General features: G+C 39.1%; 2 protein-coding genes and 1 long non-coding RNA gene across 3 annotated transcripts in view; 1 reads left to right on the top strand and 2 right to left on the bottom strand.

Annotated features, from left to right (window-relative positions):
- Positions 1-245: 245 nt before the first annotated feature.
- plk3.L (polo-like kinase 3 L homeolog) lies at positions 246-13,580 on the bottom strand. Its single transcript, XM_018258343.2, has 15 exons — positions 13,223-13,580; positions 9,199-9,306; positions 8,526-8,642; positions 7,445-7,574; positions 7,254-7,341; positions 6,969-7,064; positions 5,598-5,796; positions 5,379-5,505; positions 5,018-5,127; positions 4,650-4,770; positions 4,302-4,385; positions 4,050-4,212; positions 2,673-2,802; positions 2,396-2,506; positions 246-1,773 (listed from the first exon to the last, which is right to left on the bottom strand). The coding sequence occupies exons 1-15, from the start codon at positions 13,433-13,435 to the stop codon at positions 1,579-1,581; spliced, it is 1,992 nt and encodes a 663-aa protein (XP_018113832.1). The 5' UTR covers positions 13,436-13,580; the 3' UTR covers positions 246-1,578.
- On the bottom strand, positions 11,565-12,987 carry LOC121403048. Its single transcript, XR_005967006.1, has 2 exons — positions 12,541-12,987; positions 11,565-12,404 (listed from the first exon to the last, which is right to left on the bottom strand). It is a non-coding gene; the product is annotated as an uncharacterized LOC121403048 (long non-coding RNA).
- Positions 13,581-13,602: 22 nt separating the features above from the next.
- The window catches only part of LOC108714274 (leucine-rich repeat, immunoglobulin-like domain and transmembrane domain-containing protein 1), a 62,130-nt gene continuing 54,344 nt past the window's right edge, over positions 13,603-21,388 (top strand). Inside the window, exon 1 of the mRNA XM_018258346.2 lies at positions 13,603-13,686. The gene's annotated coding sequence lies outside the window, so the exon portion shown is untranslated. The remainder of the gene's footprint in view (positions 13,687-21,388) is intronic.

The raw sequence follows: 21,388 nt of genomic DNA on the forward strand, positions 1-21,388 counted from the left end.
AAAAAAAAGGAACTCAGCACCATAATATATAAAAAAAAAAAAAACCCACAAAGCACAGTGACATTCAGAGAACCCATATGCATTACAGGGTCTTTGGTAGGAATGTGGGAGGAAAAAAAAAAATGTCACCCAGCTATGCAACCTACTTTCCTTCAGTTACAATTTAGCGAGGACCCATTTTAATACAAAAAACCCAAAAAACTGTTGCTTAATATATAGGTAATGTGAAAATAAATAAAAACACCTTTGGTATTTAGTGTGATTGTTGAGTTAATAGGGGAGGTGGAAAAGTGTTAAATGTGAATTTAACGCTTGCTTCCTCGGCGCTGCAACATTCTAGGCCTGGTACATATGGCAGGATAAATGCTCAGAACCAGGGTAAGGAATTCATCTTTGATGACAAATGCAAGCAAGGTGTAGCATATCCTTACTGTGCATGCAATAGTAAAAGGTGTTGCTCATCATCATTATAGAAAATGCCAACATGCCAGTTGTCATGACTAATGAGAAGAAATGATTAGCAGAAGATACACCAGCCTTCATATGGGCAAAACATATTTGCCTCTAAAGTATATGGAGAAGTGCCAGACTAAAATGACCTAATATTACATAAGAATTGGGTAGGTCTGCTGATTGAAGTGATCCACAACTGTAGTGTTTTCTCTACTCTTACACAAAGTGTTGCATATTGCTGGTCTGCTTTGTGTTCCGTCAAAAACAGTCAATAATTTGATCAATATATTGCAAATATGATGTAATATCGTGCACAAAGTAGGTATTATGGTCATGTCAACATCTAAGATTTTTTTTGAAACAGCTGGTGGCTAAAGAAACTGTGTTGCGCTCTAAATTTTGGAATTCAAGGCAGCAGCTGGTTCTTTTGTATGGACAAAGCAATTGAAGTGGGGGAGGGACACAATAAAGCCACATTATACCAGTGTTAACAACATGGTTTGAGACATTTAAATACCCTGTTCTGGAGATCCACACTTTGGCCATTCAAAAATATATTTAGCTGCCTCCCCCCCACCCCTTTTTAAGCTTGAGAATCCTTGAAGATGTTCATCAAATAAGGTGTGAACCACTGGATGCTGCCATTCAAAAAAATACCCATCTGTACATTAAGATAACTAGCACTTTAGCTTGGCAGGATATACCCAAAGTTCACTATGACAAAGCAAAAACTCATCATACTATCTTATAATTTCACAGGCCAATATGAGGGGAAATAGTCATGCTGGACTATAGAAATTTAGATACAGCCGAAATATAGCTTTAGGACCCTCTGCAGTGAGAAGAGCCTGTATTAGAAGAAACTGAATTCCTCACGATCACATTAGACAACTTCAGTCATTTTAAGTTTCTTAGAAGGCTCCATCAAGACTCTTAAGTTGACATTGGACTTTGAATAAGTCTGAAAACTCCTGCAGGAAATGGTATTTGCAGAGTCACATGGTCAGGCAATAAGAAGAAAACTGACGGGCCAAGCACAAAGCCTCCACCCATGTCCATTAGGATAAACTCATCACATTGCACTTTAAACAGGTATAAGTACAAGTAATGCAACAGTTCTCCAATCTAGGACTCTGCCTTTTGCTGGAGCAGTTTCACAGTGTATTTTAAGCGATGGTACATCTCAGAATTACAGCCAGTTTGTGCTAGGGTACTCAGGAGGAATGTCTGAGAATTCCGATCTCTGTTGATGTATGTAAGCAGGTAAGCATCTTGAGGCTTGCAGAGGATAATTTTAGTGTGGTCGTTGTAAAAGTTCACCTGCAAGAGAAAGGGGAGGAAAAAAAAATGTAAAGTTAAAACAAGTGCCAATATAAACTGTGGCCATTAGGATCACTAAAATATGAACTGCAGCAATTTCTCATGCCAAATTAAATTTTGGTGGTAAGAAACTATTTTCTCCTTAAAAAGGAGTCATACAATTTGTTTTGTTTTTTTAGGGAAATGGATGAGCTCATTAATCGTTTAATAAAAAGTACTCAATAGTGTTAGTTACTGCTCTGAACAATGCAGAACTGTTTACACTGAATTGGATTTCATTTTCCCAGTTCTTTAGAGCAACTTTGGGAAGAGAAAAGTTATTACTGAAATTGCCCTTCACAGCAAAGTCCCTTGTATAATGAAGTCATGTCAATATAGGTAGAGTCCTGACACTCTGCCCTCCTGCATTCACATTATATTCGAAGAGGCAATGGGGAGCTAGTGTGCATACTAGAACCTCTGTCAAAATGGCTACATTGCAACATTTAAAAAAACCTGAAGTGCAACAGGTCAGAGGCTGCCTTACAAAGCAGTACTAGAAACATTTCCCCCCCCCTCTTCACACTTTGTCCTTATAATTAACTTCTTTGGATAAGAAACTTATTGTAGACCGTTACCTTACCTGTAGTGTACCATTGCTGAAAAGCATTAGCAGCGCATGTTCTGTTTTCACCCATTGCAGAAGTAATAATGGGGCCTGGCTTCCTTCTTCATGGCATGGAAGGTCCCCTCCCTACAAATAGTTATCATTAGCGCCAAAACATAGGACAACTTGGCCCAAACAAGCAAGACAGCACGATTTAAATGAAGCATCAAAGTATAGTTTGCATTCAAAAATGTGGTCGTTACAAAGAGTTTAGTTGTATTAGGAGCTGCATCTCTTGATAGTTCATGCTCACCTTCATTAGATTTTTTTCCATGTATGTGGCAAAGTACTGTAAAATGCTCATCTGACCCTGTAACTGCTCTGGAACTGCAGATGTTGGGAATACAAAATGGCGGCTGTTTGTGAGGTTGTAGTGCACATGTCTATTGTAGGGTGGAAAAAAAATAAATAAACACATTAAGTAATAGGAGTGCTAAATGAAACCAAACAACATTAGGTTAAAATATTAAAGTGATATACAATATAAATTGAGCATCAAAGGCTGCAGCTTTTCACAGCAATATAAAACAGATTTTAAATATTTCAGAACTATGAATTTCAGTTGAATAACAAATGCAAAGCACTAAAATGGACACACAATTGGTTCTTACAAAAGTATGATTGTCTATACATGCTCCTAACCACTTACAATGGGTTGTTTTACACTACTCTGATGAACAGTGTACATGTACAACAGAACCTTGAAAATATCACCATCTGGCTGCCTTGTGTACCATTCATGCACAAGATATATACCAGTTCCATACATCAGACATTACTTCATGCATGCCCCAGATTGCTACCAAATACAATGGTAATTACTATATTTTCACAAAATTAAACATATATCCAGCCATACTGAACCTCAAGATGGCTCCCCCTACTCATGTGACCATTTCCTTTCACTATAGGAAATCTGATCTTCTAATACAAAATATGAACAAATCAAACATAAAAGTTATAATGCAGGTTAAAGGGCTAGTCAACCCCAAAATAAAAATTTGCCTAATAAAAGAAAATCTTGTAAGCAACTTTGCAATATAAATTCATTACAAATGTTATGTGGTTTTTAAGTTATTTGTACTATGTAATGCTATTGAAAGCAGTGTGTTTCTGTCCCTTTCTATTCTCTGCCATGATGTCTTAGACTATGGATACTACACAAGACAAGGCAGCTGATTAACAGATCTGTCTTTGCTGGGGAACCAAGACATTTGCAACATTGTTTAAAAAGTAACAACTGGGAGTAAAGCAAATGCTGCTTTCAATATTGTTTTTACAAATGAAAGTTTGTAATGAATGTATATTGTAAAGTTGCTTAGAATTGTGGGGTTTTTTTTAGGCAAGTTTTTATTTTGGGGTTGACTTACCCTTTTAGATAATAATTAACTACATAGATCAAAATCAGTGTAAAGTTGTTGCTTAAATGATTTAATTCAAAACAGATTTTCCATGCTACATACTTGGACCCAGAAACAAGATACCAAACAATCTCAGACAAGTGTTCTCAATAAATACAACTGGCATACCATTCATGTATCAAAGAGTAATCTGAACAGATCTTAAAACTGTAGCAAAGCAAAAAATATCTTTGCTGCTACCATCAGCAAGATAAAAAGCAATATCATACCTGCGATGAGTGGGAAGCACCATGTGGGTTCCACTGTTAAAGAGAACTCCTATACTGCGGTTGGACAGTTGATAGCCAAAGCCATATTTGTTAGAGTAATCAACCCATTTGCTAACCCAGACAAAATGCTCAGGTTTTGCCAGGCTGGAAGGATTCCCCTCCACTGGAAGAAAAAAAAAAAATCTGATTATAATTGCTCATGTAAAGTTATAGAAAGATTGGTTTGTATTGCAATATAACTGAACTTTTTACCTGCTGGCATAGAGGACAGACAATCCTTTAAAACTGCAAGGGCAGTCTCCATCACCCCAGAAGCAGTCATGCAGTCTTCAAATGCTGTAAAGAGCAAAAAACAGTATTTGAATACTTTATCCATATAGACAATTTCTTGTCCGCAAGATAAACCCTTATAGCACATAGCAATGACAATTAGGAGGACCTTAGATAGTCGTGAGCCAAATGTGTTTGTCAGAGTAGCTGGAGAAAGATTTTTGAAGGAACAGTAACAAAAAAAAAAAAAAAAAAAAAAAAAGTGTTTTAAAGAAATGATATTTTCATTACTTTAAGACACTTTCATTTTTTGAAGTTACATTTGCTTACCATCACTACTGCTGACCAAGCTGCCACGAATAGAACGAGATATAGATTTCCCAGAAGCTTCTTCTGTCAAAGTGTCCACAGGACTGGAGTTTGCAGTTACAGCATTAGTTACTGGGGCAACCTAAGTACAAATGCAGAAACACTTGTAAGGGTGGGACTTTCCATACTATTTATCATAAACAGGACAAACCATACTTTTGATGCTTACAGTAAAGATCTTATAATTTTGAGAGTCAGGAGAGCCACGGCCATCTCCCTTCCAGATTCGGAATTAGAGTGGATATATAAACAGGTAGGAAATTCTGCAAATTGTTAAGCCTTTCCCCAACCTAGAACCAAGGGACTTTATTACCCCATACATAGCATACCTCATTTCCATCCACAGTCTTGTAACTCAGCTGCCTGCAAATGGACGTTTTTACCAGTCCTGTGACCAGCTTAGAGATATCATCTTTCTCCTCAGTAGGACTTTTCTTTGCTGCAAAAATAAAGAAACACAGAATAAAAGTTATAGCCCACCGCTAACACTATATAATCATAGAACTAAAATCTAGAAATTTGAAACAGGATGACAATTTTTTTCTAGAAGTAATCCGGCCTTTCATCTCAATGTTATAAGTGCAAGCATGCCCTAGTTTACCGAAAACAAATACACCATAAAAGGACAAAGCCAGTTCAGACTGCGAAACACGGTCTAGTTTTTTTTAAATGGGGTGGGGTAATACATACTTTTTGATTTGTTTTTGCCAAACAAGCTTTTGGCAACTTTAGTGAAGAGGCTCTTTGCAGGATTGGGTGGATGAAGGTCAGGGACCATCACACAGCTGCTTGGGGGAAGCTTATCTGGAGTGTAACCCTATAGAAAAAATTAAATATTACAACTTGTCAATTAAGGCTACTAGCTTTATAACTGTAACATTTAACCAAGCCACGGCTATGAGATAATACCTTTGTAAAGAATTCATGCTCTAGAATCTGGTCAAGTGTAAGACGCTCTGCAGGGGTGCGCTTTAGGATTCCCATGAGAAGGTTCTTTGCAGCAGAAGACAGACCGGCTGGTAAGGTGTATTTCACCTGTTTGATACAGCGGTAGGTCTCCTTTAGATCAGAGGTCTCAAATGGTGGCGTTCCGCAGAGCAACGTATACCTAATAATAAAAGTACAGTAGTCATGAAACATTCGGCACATTTGGGTTATTGTTTTAAATACCACACGTTTGTTTAAAATCAAAACTGGAAGCTTTGCAATCTCAATTCCTGGTCCAAAATAAGTCTGTTCCTGAACATCTGCAGGTCAGCTTTGGTACCTGCACTGCAACTAAAGGAAGCATAATACATGCCACTAAATATGCAATAGTTGTACAAGACTCCACCTACAAAGGCATGCATTGCTAAGCAAAATAAAGCATACTGCTGCAGGTTTCCTGTGTGACAGTTAGTTTTCCATAACTTGCTTGTCATGTAAAATGTTCAAGCTTTCAAATGGTTCACATGACAAGCAACCATAAAACAAAGATAACACTGCTTATCCCGAGGCTAGGTACCATTTTTAAGTGGATACAAATTGTGGGGACAAAAAGCTAAAACTAACAATTAACATACACTGAAAGCAGCATATGCAGTTTCCGGCATGAGATGGTTTCAAGGATTTGTATTCCCCCCGAGGTAGATCTCTATGCAGCAGAGTGAAACGCCTGTGTGCCAGAGCCCTAACAGCCGAGTGTGGCTTTTGAGTAATAATCGCCTGTATCTAGCATTTTGATAATTCAAGCTAATGAATGGATAATTTAGTACATTTTCTCTCCCATCCCTATATGCCACTAAATCCCAAATTCTGAGGAGGTATAGGCAATTGGTAGATTTGTGGAGTTTGGCTATCCATTTGTGCGGCCGGTATAATTTGCCATTAGACCACATGCGAGCCACTTAATTGGTTGCACAATCACTTGGGAGATTTTCACCAGAGAAGCATAGGTGATAGCCCTTTTTTTTTTTTTAATTTATTTTTAATAAGGGTCAACAGTGGGTCATTTAAGCATTTGGGCCCAGGTGTTTCTGGCCCTATCACAAAACATCACATGTGTTGTTCTCCTTAGGTCACAGTTATAGAAAACTACTACTTTTTCCTATCAAGTCCTACTTAACAGATGTGCATCAAAATGAAAATTAAAGCCCAATATGGGGAATGCAAGGCTGCAGTTGGGGGGGGGGCTTATGCTGGTGCCAGAAGCATATTAAACCTAATAAGTCCATTACTCTGCTAAATGCCTACAGTAAGCTTATTATAAAAAGGGAACAGTGAAGGATTGTAATAACTTACATGACGCATCCTAGAGACCATATGTCAGATTCAGGTCCATGCCCCTGCCTGTAGAGCACTTCAGGTGCCAAGTAGTTTGGTGTTCCACATATAGTCCTAAATATGATGCATTATAATAAAAAAAAAAAAAAAAAAAAAAAAAAAAAAGGTATGGGTTAGATATAAACTCTTATGTACCTAGACAGTTTGTTCTCTACACACTTTTACATTGTCTGCATAGCATGCATTCTTCATTCAAAAACACTGGCAAAGTTCACAAGCTGACTTATCGTTCACAGTACTCACTTCTTTCTCTGGTCAGGGGGCTCCAAACGGGCAGCTAATCCAAAGTCTCCAACTTTTAGTTCCATGCTTTCATTGATGAAGAAATTACCTGTATGAAAACAGTACTTTTAGTCAGGTATTTCAACGATCACAAAATATGCATATCATATCTATCTCTTGGCACGCATGGCATTTTAAAAAGGTTTGCATACCTAGTTTCAAGTCTCTGTGCAGGATGCCTTTAAGGTGCAAATACTTCAATCCAGAAATGATCTGCTTCAAAAAATACCGCACTTCTGGTTCTAGTAGTGTGTGTCGGGCTTTCCAGATGTGAGCGAGAGACTAAACCGGAGGAAGTCATTTTGGAAAAAAAATATAATAAATATTAATAATTAAAAGTATGAACTGATGTTAAACACAAAAACAATAAGCATAACATAGAATAGGCAGTACCATATCAAAATCAGCATGACCTATAGGTAACAATGTACATTCATATTTTAAAGTGATTTTTTTAGTGTCAGTATCACTAACTGGAAGACAAATTGTATTACATATTTTGTGCATGAAGGTCACACATGACACTTTTCAGCAAAAGTTCTGCCCCACTGTCAACCCATATGATTGAAGCATATACAAAGAACAAGATATGCATCAAAATGCGTAGAAGGAATCTGGTTTATTTTGCACAGGAATGCTACATATTCAAAGCTTTTGTAGGCAATATTGCTTATTTTGCTTCAACACCATTTGTATACACTGAAGAATGTTAAAGAGCACAAAGATTCAGACACTCTCAGAATTACTACAAGAGTCTGAGGACAGTTCAAAAATGTCTTATTGGCGCCATTAGATTGCTGAAAAACTCACTAATATACAAGGTGATAACAGAAGCATTTTGCAAAATGAAGTTCCCATAGCACTAGAATTTTGTTGCATGGGGGAGACCAAACCTTATCCCTACAACACCACTAAAAACAGTGGAGTCATAATGAAAGTCGGCAGGAAATGACAGAGAGGCTAAAGAGCATTTGACTAAAGCAAATTTAGCAACGTCAAGCAGCAGTTCTTGATTACTGGATGACTACAGACTTTCTCCATCCACCAGAGGAAAGGGAAATAAATTAAACTTATGTAGTCACAAAATGAACTGCACCTTTGTCAGGAAGTTGCTGCCTAACCCAACCAGATACTGCTAATTATAGAGCATGAAAGACCAGGAAAAAAAAAATCCTTCCAATTTTGCATTACACAATTCAGAACACACCAAAACTGAAGAGCTTACACACTCACTTTTCGGCTGCAAACTTCAAGGAAAATGTAGATATTCTCGGAATCTTCAAAGTGATGTGAGAATTTGACTATATGTTTGTGGTGTAGCTCTCTGTGAAGGTCTATTTCATTTACAATCTGAAAAAAAATAAATAAAAATACACTTCTCAGTATGAAAATAAAGGCTATTTTGAGCATGCGAGTTTATAAATCTAAAGGGGTTTATTTTCACTGAAGAAAACCCTTCCTTCTCAGAGGGTGTAGTTATTTCACTTTATTAAATCTCAAGTTCTGCCATTTCTGCAAGATATTTTATACAACAATTAAACCAATGAGCCGATAGCCCCCCCAAGATGCAGTACCACATTTCACCTGACCCTTTAACCAAAATAGAGTCCTGCAGCGGGCTGGGTACCCTGCAGAATGTGGGTAGGATTTTCAGGTGCGGGTATCATCCAAGTATCTTATATTGTCTATATTTTATTCCTTTAAAATTTTACAAAACTTTCTGTCCCAGCCCACTTTTGATGTCACTTTCGGGTTTGCAGCAACATCACTTCCTGTTTGCAGGTTGGGTTGCGGAAAAGGCAGTTACGGGTCCAGGCCGTGTAGCGGATCATAGTGGGTAAATATGCGGGGTGCAGTTCGGGAAATTTGTTCCATGCAGGACTAACCCAAAACTCTTTTTACTCACCTTCTCTCTCTGGTGAGGTTTTGCAACACGGCTGTGTGGAATGACTTTGACTGCATATGTTTTGCTAGTTGAAACCTCTATCATTTCATAACAGCGTGCAAACCCACCCTGGAAAACAAAATCAATGCAGTTTAGAAAAAAAAAAAAAAAAACAGCCCAGGCAGGCTGCTGCAGAAAGCATCCTCTCTAAACAGTGCTAGTATAGCCATTTACCCCTTTCACTTTCAGAGCAGAAAGCAGTCGCTGCAACTCCCCCATAACATCAGTGTCAAGTTGCCACATTCAGACTAAACCAAAAGGAATATCATGCTCTTGAATAGTTTGCAACAGTTGCCATTTTCAGTTGGATAGATTGCATCTGCCACATTATCAGTATGATGTCCTTTTCTAAACAGGGGCCACATACTCTAGGAAGAGGCTGTTACTTTGGAGTGACCTACTATAGTGCCTAAAGACTGATGAGACAGCTAGATTCTGCCAAGACACAGACAGGAAAAAAAAAAAAAAAAAAAAAAAAAAAGGATTTAACATTTTTTTTGCCTTTTTAACCAATGATATGGACTTTGTGTGCTTTGCATATGCCAATTAGTGATAATATGAACTCCCCATTATTTTAAAGTGCATGTATTGTTGTCTAATTACTTGTATTTTTATTAGTCATTTCAATAGCCTGGCCAGCCACTTAATTGTTTTGAATATTTGGTTATATAATAAAGCAGAGAACTCAACAGTATACGTTTTTATCGTAAGACACATGTTTATTTCCACTGGAACTGCTGACTGTGGGGAGAGAAAAAAAAAAAAAAAACTCTGGCAAGGGGCCCATGGCCATAGCAATGGTCAAGCAATAAGATCTCACTGCCTGTATCTAAACATCCATACTGTGCCAACTCCTAATAGCATTTTGATGCAACAATTTTAAATGCCTGTGCAAGTCACTAACTCCCACACGGGGAGATAGCCACGCGTTTGCGGTCGCGGCGACAAAGCGCCGCGCCAGTCGCCGCGACCGGCGCAGGCGACAGTTTTGTATGGGCGCCTATGTAAAAACGCCTGTGCTAACCACACGAGGCGATGCGCTTTTCAACAGTCGCCTGAAAAAGCCTGGCGAGGCATTTTCAGGCGACTGTTGAAAAGCGCATCGCCTCGTGTGGTTAGCACAGGCGTTTTTACATAGGCGCCCATACAAAACTGTCGCCTGCGCCGGTCGCGGCGCTTTGTCGCCGCGACCGCAAACGCGTGGCTATCTCCCCGTGTGGACTAGCCCTAAGAGCACATGCAGCTGAAATGACCAGCCGAATATTCTTGACTGCAGGAACTAAATCATCATTCTATCACTCATTAAAAGGGGCTGTTCACCTTCAAATTAACTGTAAGGTTAATGTAGAGTGATATTGTGATAAAATCTGCAATTAGGTTTATTTATTTTTACCATTCGTGGTTTGTGTCATTTAGCTTTTTATTCAACCAATCTGCTTGCTAGGGTCCAAATTACGCTAGCAACCATGTACCGATTTGAAAAAGAGACTAATATGAATATGAGAGGGAATGAATAGAAAGATGAATACTAAAAAGTAGCAATAACAAATGTGTAGCCTTACAGAGCATTTGTTTTTTAGATGGGTCAGTGACCCCCATTTGAAAGCTGGAAAAAGTCAAATAGAGGTATAGAATTAGCCATTCTAGAACATACTAAAAGTTAAATTAAGGGTGAATAGCCCTTTTAAACACATCTTGACTGGATAAGGGAGTATTCAGTATATAAAAAGAAACTTGTTTATAGAAACGAGTTACACATACAAAAGCTTCAAGACTAAGTATAGTCACACCTGTAAGTTTGTACGGCTATAACCAAATGGTCATTAACACCGCTGAATCATTTTGTTTAGTGTATCCAAGAGACAAGGCCAGATTACACAGCATTTGATAATTACATTATAAAACACATACACACCCGCCCAAACTATTGTAATCCATATATTGGGCCAGTCAGTCAGCAATGATACAGGGGGGGTAGGATGGCAAAGTCGTGAAAACAAAGATGAAAATTTCAAGTCCATAAAAACCAAGGCTTACTCAGTGTCTGTTTTGCAGTTTTTTTTTCCTTTTATAAATAAATTTAGACAGACTAAGTCTGTAGTGAGACTGTAGATTTCATTCATTAGTAAACTACAACACTGAGAGGCAGAGAGAAATGACTTTTCCTAGCACCAAGACATATTGGGCTGCTGCAGGGTAAAGCATGGTGTATAAAATATAAATATGAAGTTCATTCTGATCTGATGTTAATTGGTGATCAAGCTCTCCCAAAATAGATTGGCCTGTAAACAGCTGAATGCATCTGTAGCATGAAACCCTCTCTTACAATTTAATACAGATGCCAATACATTATTTTGTATTTGCAGACTTCTGAACGACAGACTTCCACATAAGCATAATTCTGTTAACCCTTGTGCTATACAATGTAATAGTGCGCCATCACAAATTAACTCTTACATTCCCTAGTGTACTTTGAACAAGCACTATGGGCTGGATAAAATCTAATCCGAACACTAGCATATTTTGCATACCTTTCTAGAAGTACACAGTTGGTAATATAGACCGTAAGCTTTCATGTACAGATCCAAGTATGAAATCTTGAAAACTAGTTCACTGCTACTGGTTAGTCCCTATATACATTCAATATGGCACAATTGAATCACAAATTACAGACTAGCCGAGAATTGTGGTTTTGTGAATACACCTCTACACATTGGAATTCAACGTTCACCTGAAAATCAGGGTGAGTCTATAGCTTCACAGTGAGGAAGCAAGAGAAAAAAAACATGACTCAGGAGTCTCGATTGGCACTTAGACAAATAAAGGGATACCAAGGCCAGGCCTGCCTCAGCTTGCAGCATAGAGACAACATACTGCATCTACACACTAACCCACAAATCTGGGCACACAACTCCACTGCTGAAATGACAACGCAGAAGCTGCCCCCATTATCAAGGGCTCTATGTATAAGTTACTTTCTCCTAATTAAACAGATTTGTTCAGCTGACTTAGAGGCGAGCCATACAAACAACTGCCCATTCACTGTACACAAGGCTGGGCTGACCTGTGGCCCTCCTGAAGTTGGTAAACTACAACCCTGAGAATCTTGTAAAGTTTCCGAACAGGCCACACAAGCGCTCTTCTACTTGCAATCTGTCTGAGTGTACCTGCAAATCAAACAGAAATTTTCTTGCAACAGAACCAGAATTTTCTGGTTTAAACACATTTTTATGGTGTTTTACATAAACAAACAAGATTATAGCAGTCCAGCAATGGACGGATATAAAATTAAATAATTCTTACTTTTATAGAGTAAGGGACAAAAACGGAGGGGAAATTGTGGATCCTTTGGGGGGAATGGTGTAACTTTCAAGATTGTGTAAAATCAGCAAATAAAAATGTTCCAATTTCCACAGAATCCTGTAAGAGGTTGGTAAAATGACTTTTGTGGGTATTATAGTAAATAAAAGAGCAGAATTACAGGGAAATCTGACGGAGAAAGATATGGCCAGAGGGTTTTGCAAACACAAATTTGAATTCCGGTGTTTAAGAGACTGTTTATCTATGCGAATAGCAGAACATGTGGAGCCGGGTACATAAACCCTATTTAAAGCCAATAAAAAAAACAGAAACACCGAATAGAATTTGGCACTAAAGGGATACATGGGGCAACTGATGTGCGATGAAAGCTAAAAAGGTGAAGAAAACAAAGACAGCTTGTGTGTATTCCCATCACGTCTCCTACACACACACACACAACATGGGAAACTGCAGCCGCCGACCCCCTTGAGCACAAGCGAACAGGCAAACTGCCCCCTCGAGATTTCAACAGCTGGAAGCGATAGTCCTACGGAGGCTAAAAGTGGACAATCCTTTGGGTCATATAAATCCCCTGTACTGACTTGCGAGTCTTTCTAGTAAAAGTAGCCGCCCCAGGCTTTCCAGACACAGACGCCCAATAGAAAGAACTGAATGGCCGGGTTACCTTTCCAAGGAGCCTGCCCTTAGCGTACGCCTTGCCGGTCAGCGGGTCTGTAATGAGCTTACACGGCTGCTGCTGCTGCGGAGAGCGCTGAGGATCAGGCTTGGGTGAGCGGGGAACAGCGGGTCCGTGCTGGTGAGTAGTCCGGTAGAGATCGGCGCCCGGCGCCGCGTTGCATTGGTGAGGGTGGGACTGAATGTAACAAGCGGATTCCATGGCTGGCAAACAGGGATACCGTAAAGGGAATAAAGCTAATGCTGAGTTGAGTTGAGTTGAACCATTCAGTGCGTCAGGGTGCTCGCCTGATTCACTGCCAATCCCCCTCTCACATCCAGTTCTAGAAGAAATGTCCGTGCCTTCACAGCAGCCCGGCGTTTTTATGAATGGGGACGTATGACGTCACGCGCATGCGCTCTAACCGAGTATCTGCCAGAATGGATCGATGCACCTCGGAGCAGGAGAGAATGGTAAGAGCCACGTGTGTATTTACACAGCAGGGGGTTGTGATTTATGTGGCGTTTCCCATATGTTTCTTTCAAGCGTAATCTGAGCTGTCGAAGTGCCAACTGTCTCTGCAGGGGAGGAATGTAATGACCCGAGAGTCCGGCTGTCCAAAACCCCCTGGGACAATGGCTAACAGGGCATTTTGTCTGCTTCTACCATTAAGTGTAGACAAATGGAACATCCGAGTGGGGTACCCAGGGCCTACAAGAAAGCCCAGCCACAAGGGTCTGACACCCATAAAACGATCAACCCAGCCATACATATCACTACTCAGCTCGCCATACTTGCCACCACGGCACAAGGCATTAGCACCCCTAAATGGATTCTATAGTAAAGTTTAATCTCCAGGTCGCCACTCCCAGTGAATGGACTTGCTAAGATTTTTCCCACCCAAGGGAATCGCTAAAGCAGCACCTTCACCAATTTACATATATTTCCAGGAATAAATAGGAGTGGACTTTAAATGAAAGTTAAGCAATAAAAAGTAATAATAACAATACAACTGTATCCTCGCAGAGCAATACTTTTTAGCTGCCAGGAACAAAGTCCTCCTTTTGAAAAGGCAATTGAAAGGCAAATAATGAAAAACTAGAAAAAGAAGACCAATGTAAAAGCTTCTAAAAAAAGGGACATTTATATATCATAAGAAATTTATAAGGCATGATGTGTAAGTAAAGGTGGCCATACACGGGCCGATAAAAGCTGCCGACAGACCGACGGGCTTCCCCGATCGAGATCTGTCCAAAAGTCGGCCAGATCTCGATCGGATGGGACTAAAAATCCAGTCGGAATGCGGGCCCATCTGTTCGTTGATGCGGTCCCGCGATCCGACCACACGTTTGGTTCGCTAGGATCCGATCGTTGGGCCCTAGGGCCCACGATCGGATCAGCCCGATATTGCCCACCTCAAGGTGGGCATATCGGAGGGAGATCCGCACGTTTGGCGACATCGCCAAACGAGCGGATCTCTCCATGTATGGCCACCTTAACACTTTTAGAAATGTCCAATGGGCAGCCTCCAGCTGTTATTTAATTAACTACAACTTCCAGCCTCACCCAGTATCTGTCAGGGGTTGCTCATAGTAGTTTCTAGATTGAAAGTAGAAGTAGACTGCAACTCCAGGGCCTCCATTCCCCAAAGAAAACTGTAACTTCCATAAGGGAAGTAAAACTTGTATTTTACAAAGGGTCTTACAAAAATTGAATGAATGCAGTCAGAGAAGAATAAATCTACAATTTAATGGAATTTTTTTGTAGCCAGTTGACGGTAATTCTCTGTGATTTACTCTAACTTACATACAAGTCATAGACAACTGACTAAAATGGTTGTTTAATTTGATTCACCATTGGAATGAAAATGCATGCTATTCTGATATTTATATTTGCACAATTTATCACCCTAATAAATTCCATCAAATAATTTAAAAGACCCAATGGAATAAGAATATTTTTAACACAAACAATACCAAGAGAGCTGCTAGTTCCAATATCATTGGAAACATTAGGCTTGTTTAATACATATATCTTTATTTTACTATAAGCTTTGTGCTGCATTCTTTTGATGATTTCCTTTGTCCTATTCTACTAGTTATGGACTGCACCCATACTCTGGAAATTGCCATATGTGAGTGCCAACAGACTGTATATATGTCTAAAACCACTTTGATATCTAGGAGATATATGGGAAGTATTTATAGGAATTAATATAAAAAGTTGTCCAAATACAGTGGGGTATATTTATCAAAAAGTGAAGTTAGAGACTGCCACAGTCCTCTAGAGTGAAATTCCGCCACAATCCATTCATTTCTATGGGAATTTGAAAGGCGTATTTATCAAAGGATGAACTTTCAATTTCACCCATTGATAAATACTCTTAAAAATCCCATAGAAATTAACGGAGAGTGGCGGAATTTCACTCTAGAGGACTGTGGCGATCTCTAACTTCACTTTTTAAAAAATAAATCCCAGTGTCCCAATAAGGCTATCCAAGTCCCACAGGAGAAAATCATTACATAAATATCTTCCCTTCCTTCCTATGGACCTCACAATAAGGTTCTTCTTGTTTGAAGCATCCACATTATATAATAAATAGGGTCCTCTGTTTATAGGTTATACAAAAACATTCTCTCTCAGATGTTATATTTGTTTCTTGTATCAGTAACATTAATAAATAATTAATCTCTTAAAATTATATTGGAAGATGCTATACCTGGACCTCCTACATAATATACAGGTATGGGACCTGTTATCCAGAATACTCGGGACCTGGGGTTTTCTGGATAATGGATCTTTTTGTAATTTGGATCTTCATACCTTAAGTCTACTAGAATAATGTATACATTAAATAAACCCAGTAGGCTGGTTTTGCATCCAAAAAGGATTCATTATACCTTAGTTTGGATCAAGCACAAGCTACTGTTTTATTTGATGATAATGGTGTTTATGGGAGACAGCTTTTTCGTAAGTCAGAACTTTCTGGATAATGGGTTTCCAGATAAAGGATCCCCTACCTGTACTCTATATACCAGGGGTCCCCAACCTTTTTTCACCCATGAGCCACATTCAAATGTAAATAGAGTTGGGGAGCAACACAAGCATGAAAAAAGTTCCTGAGTGTATATGATTGGCTATTCAGTTGCCCTATGTCGACTGGCAGCCTACAGGAGGCAGTACATGTTTTTATGCAACTAAAACTTGCCACCAAGCCAGGAATTGAAAATTAAACACCAGCTTAGAGGCAACTGGTAGCAACATTCAAGGGGTTGGAGAGCAACATGTTGCTCACAAGCCACTGGTTGGGGACCACTGCTATATACCATGCTCTTTAGAAATTGCTTTACATGCTTCATAGTTCCTACTCTTGGATAGCAAAACAAATTGGACTATCCAGAGCTCAAAGGAATCCACAAGGGCCAAAACTTGGGCCCATGGAGATATGTAAATTTTAAATTCTACAAATATAATTTTTACTTTTTCTTGTGGATTCCCTTGAGTGCCGGATAGCCCCATTAGCTACCCTTGTTTCAGATTGCCCCTCCCTGAAGCTGAGGGTCTAGGGCTGGAGCACCTGGACCACTTATTACACTCGTTAAGTTATCAACATTGGCACTGTAGCACCATTTCTCCTCTTTTCCTACTCTTGTATACCATGTTCAACCTTCACCATTCAGGGTATTATCAGACAGTTACAGTGAACCTCTACAGCCAAAATGTATGAGGTCCTTTCCATAGCAGCTTTACTTTCATACTGTTAAGTTCTATATTTCACTGAAGAGCGTTGTTGCTTTTACTAAAAGTATTATGCACAGTGGTAGTGGTGTTTCATTTATATCTTATATGTATGTCATTTCTATCTCCTACAATCAATATACTTTAGAAACTCAGCATATTTTTTTACTAATAATATTTTATATTATAAATACATTTTCCTGCCGGCTCCCCTGCTCCCCCATGCCCCACCACGGCCAGTTAGTCTGTGCCCTCTGCAGTTACACTACCAGCCTCTTTATACAAGAAATTACATTTTTATTTACCATAACATGTCTTTCTAACACACCACTTTTGTCATGTTACAGGAAGTTCCAAAAGGAATGTTCCTTGTTTATTCCCCTAGGACACATTCAAATTGCACATCAAATGACTTTATAATCCAATGTACTATAACCTAACAGGAAAAAAAATAAAATCTTGGCAACAGAACAAGAATCTGATTGTATAACTGACCTAAAGGGGAAATGTTGTCCAGGTGGACAGATAGAGAACAAACGTGCCGAGAGAAATAAAGATAAATGGGGGGGAAACCCATGCAAACATTTTCCTTTGTGGTAAGGGTGATGGCATATGGGACATTTAGTTGCCCACACTAATCTCTTCTAGCACGGGTGATAAAACATTCCAAAAATACTTTTGCATTAGTGTCAGTGTAAATCTCCACAAAAAAGCCTTTAAAACATTTGAGATTTAGACTAACAATGCAAAGATATTTTTGTACATTTAGTCACCAGCACTGGAGGAGATTTAGTGAGGGCAACAAATCTTACCATCATACTAACAGTGTTTCCCTTTGATATAGGTTTTGTTTACCTATCTGATATAGGTTTTGCAAAGTGGCAGAAGTATTTTGAGACCCATCTGCTAGTGGAAGAAGATTTTATAGTTTGCCATAGAGAATACTGTATGTAATGCAACTTTATGCGGAAAAAGTAACTATATTTATGTTAAAGGCACATTAGTCATTTTAAACACACCATGAACTGCCAACAGCCCACACTCTATATAAATAACAGATAATAATAATTTTAGTCACTTAAGAAAGAAAAGTCTGACTTTTTAACTACAGGTATGGGATGCGTTCCAGAAAACTCCAAATTACAGGAAGGCCATCTCCTTTTAGACTTAATTTGAATCAATAATTCATATTGAAAATTATTTCCTTTTTTGCTGTATTAATAAAACGGCACCACCTGAGGTGGCTTTCACAATGCTGCTCCCCCCCTCGCGCCTGCACTTACATATACATCTCTAGAGGGGGTGCGATTCACTTCATTTTGCGCCCAGGGAATTTCCTTCTCCTTTAAAAAACACCATTTATTATTATTTGTATTTACATAATGGGGTTTTATTAATTACCACAAAGTTCTATAATTTGAATGGTATCAGAGGCCTTATAACAAGTGTCATTATGTAACATATAAACTATAGCAGCTGTTCCAGTTTTTCTATTATATTGTTTATTTGCTTCTGGGCATTAGCAAACTTTGTAACAGGTGAGTTTATTTGGTCAACATTTTATTTTAAGAAATCTATCATAGAATAAGGGACTACTGTGCAATACGAGCATTTTTTAATACATCTTCTAGGCAAAAGTAGCTCCCCTATACAATATATTGGATCTAATTGTCAATGAATATCTGACACCCATCTCCTGCATGAAGAGAGAATGAAAAGAAACAGATGCTGAGAGAGGGATAGTGAAGATAAACTTGATTATTTCAGGAACGGTATAATTAATTGATTATATTTAGAAATCTTTCTGTTTCAGTATGATGAAGCTTATATTCCATTTTAATTTTTCTATAGTTCCCCTTTAATGATTGTAATGATCTTCCAAGGAAAATTCCCGCAAAATTGAATAAATCTTAAAACAATATTCCCGTATGATATAGTGGTTATCTCCAGCTCCAACCATGCACAATTTTCTTGGGAAGGGTGGAAAGATTTATGTGCAAAAAATCATAAATGGTGGGATAAAAGAAAAAACATGCCACAAAAGCAAAGGTATAGAAAGAATGTGAATGTAATTTATTTTAAAATAGCTGCAAAAACACAGTGGAAGATTATTACATCAACTCTTCTTTACTAAGTTGCTACCTTTTTTGGAAAAAAATACCGGCCTTCCCATTTTTTTTTATCTTTCTTCTCTGTTGATAACATTGGCATTATCATTCTTCCGGTTCAGGCCAGTGAAATACCGGTCAGGTGGCAACCCTGTTCATAACTAGCTGGCTATAATATAACATAAAGTATGAGGGCAAAATATCTGTATTGGCACACTTTCCTGTGACAATCACAGATGCAGAACCATTAAATATACATCCCATAATTTTAATATAAAATGACTGGTAGCAAGTCAGAGGCTATTTTTATTTCTGCTGATTGTTGTGGGACTTAAACCCCCTGATGTGTGATAGTTAGTGATGGGCGAATTTATTCACCAGGTGCGAATTTCCGCGCTTCACTGCCGGCTAATAAATTCACAAAACTGCCGCGAAAATTCGCCCCCACACCCATTGACTTTAATTGACTTTAATGCAATTGGAAAAAAATGGCATGCGTCAAATTAACGCCAGCGTCAAAATTGTCGCCACGTTTCACAAATCTTTCGCCCAAAAAATCGCCCATCACTAGTCGTAGTCTTAACACTTTTTATGTTATGAATAAAAAACCTGTTTCTGATGTTAATTGGTACTAGCAGTAATTGTGGAGTCATACCACAAAAGGTAAAAAACTGCAACTGCATTAAAAAGCACAGGTGGCTGCTGTGGAATGGCCGTCTAACGTGTTTCAGGAACACCCCTTAATCATAGGCCTATATTAAGGGGTGTTCCCGAAATGTGTTAGGAGTCCATTCCACAGCAGCCACCTGTGCTTTTTAATGTATTAATAAATAGTGATTTTTATTTTACTTAACGAGGAAGTGTGCCCTACATTTTTTCTTTTTTTTTGTCTTGTATGTAAGTGTGTATGTATAACTTTATTTGTAATAGCGACAAGAATTCACCGGCACACAGGTAATGCAAGCAGGTTAAACCTTGCTTAAGATTTATTGCAACATGCAACGTTTCGGGGTTTCATGTTTGACAAAGTGGGTAACCCACCAAACGTTGCATGCTGCAATAAATCTTAAGCAAGGTTTAACCTGCTTGCATTACCTGTGTGCCGGTGAATTCTTGTCGCTATTGGATTGTGAGGTTGCCTTTTCCTCCATTTCGCTGTGCACCAGGGGATCCTTTTTTGTGAAGGCCAGGGTGTGCGATAGTGATGTGTGGGTTGAGAATTTCTCGACCCCTGACCCTAACCTGCCCGCTCCCTACCCGCACCCGACCCGGGCCGCTGCTCCCCTTTATTTATAGACCAGCGCCCGACCCGCCCAGCAGTGACATCACAAAAGGGGCAGGGTAAGGCGGCAGTACTAGGTCGCGGGAAGGGAGAGCAGGAGAAGAGCTCGACCAGCACCCGCCCGCGACCTGCGCATTTTGTCCAGGGGTCTGGTAAACCCACGGGCCTCGGGTCGGCCCGCACATAACTAGTGTGCGAGTGCTTTTGGACTGTTCTAACTTTATTTGTAAAACACTGTTAAGGAGCCGCAGCACCGTACAATGCATAAAAGTACAATTTAAATAAAAGTACAATATATATATAAAGGTACACACACAGGGAGGACAAGTCAGACAATAAATAAATATCATAGAATTTACAGTGGGTAGGAACCTGTTATATTTGGCTGAAATTACTGTTACCATTGCTGCCAGTTAGAAGTGTTTAGATGATAAGTTAGCTAGCTAGCTCATAACATCAGTTTATAGCATTCATTTAAAGGTGGCAGATTACACACTCTAAATTCCCTATACGTCACACCCTTCCATAAAATGAGTCAGCTTTGTGGAACTGCCATTTATTCTTGAGGTGGTATTTGACCTACACTGCAGCATTACTTTATAGGCAGGTATACATGTAATCTTCCCAGCACAGCCGCAAAAAAACAGCTGCTCCATTGTCAGTTAGGGACATCATGTCTTTTGGAAAAGGGTAAGTAAGACTAAAAGCTGAGGTCCTATGATTACTTTCATATCTGAACAGACATGAATAGTTCTCAGTGATACTGTAGGGGGAAGGTAGGAATAAATACTGTGGAGTTAAATACTGATCTCCTTTGCCTATTCATCAGCCAGAAGGATACAGGTAGCATGGAGAGGGGGCATTGTTTTATATGCAACTGCAATGACTGCAAATAAACATCACCATCATCATGCTTGACAAACACTGCATCACACTCCACACTAAACACTTAAATTAGTCCTGTGTGCAATTGGATTTTGTCGTTTTCTTGAACATCACCCCCATAAAGTAGAAATTAGAGATGCATTGTTGTGACTTGGGTTTAAC

This window comes from Xenopus laevis, chromosome 4L (assembly GCF_017654675.1).
Source record: "Xenopus laevis strain J_2021 chromosome 4L, Xenopus_laevis_v10.1, whole genome shotgun sequence".
NCBI classification, from domain to species: domain Eukaryota; kingdom Metazoa; phylum Chordata; class Amphibia; order Anura; family Pipidae; genus Xenopus; species Xenopus laevis.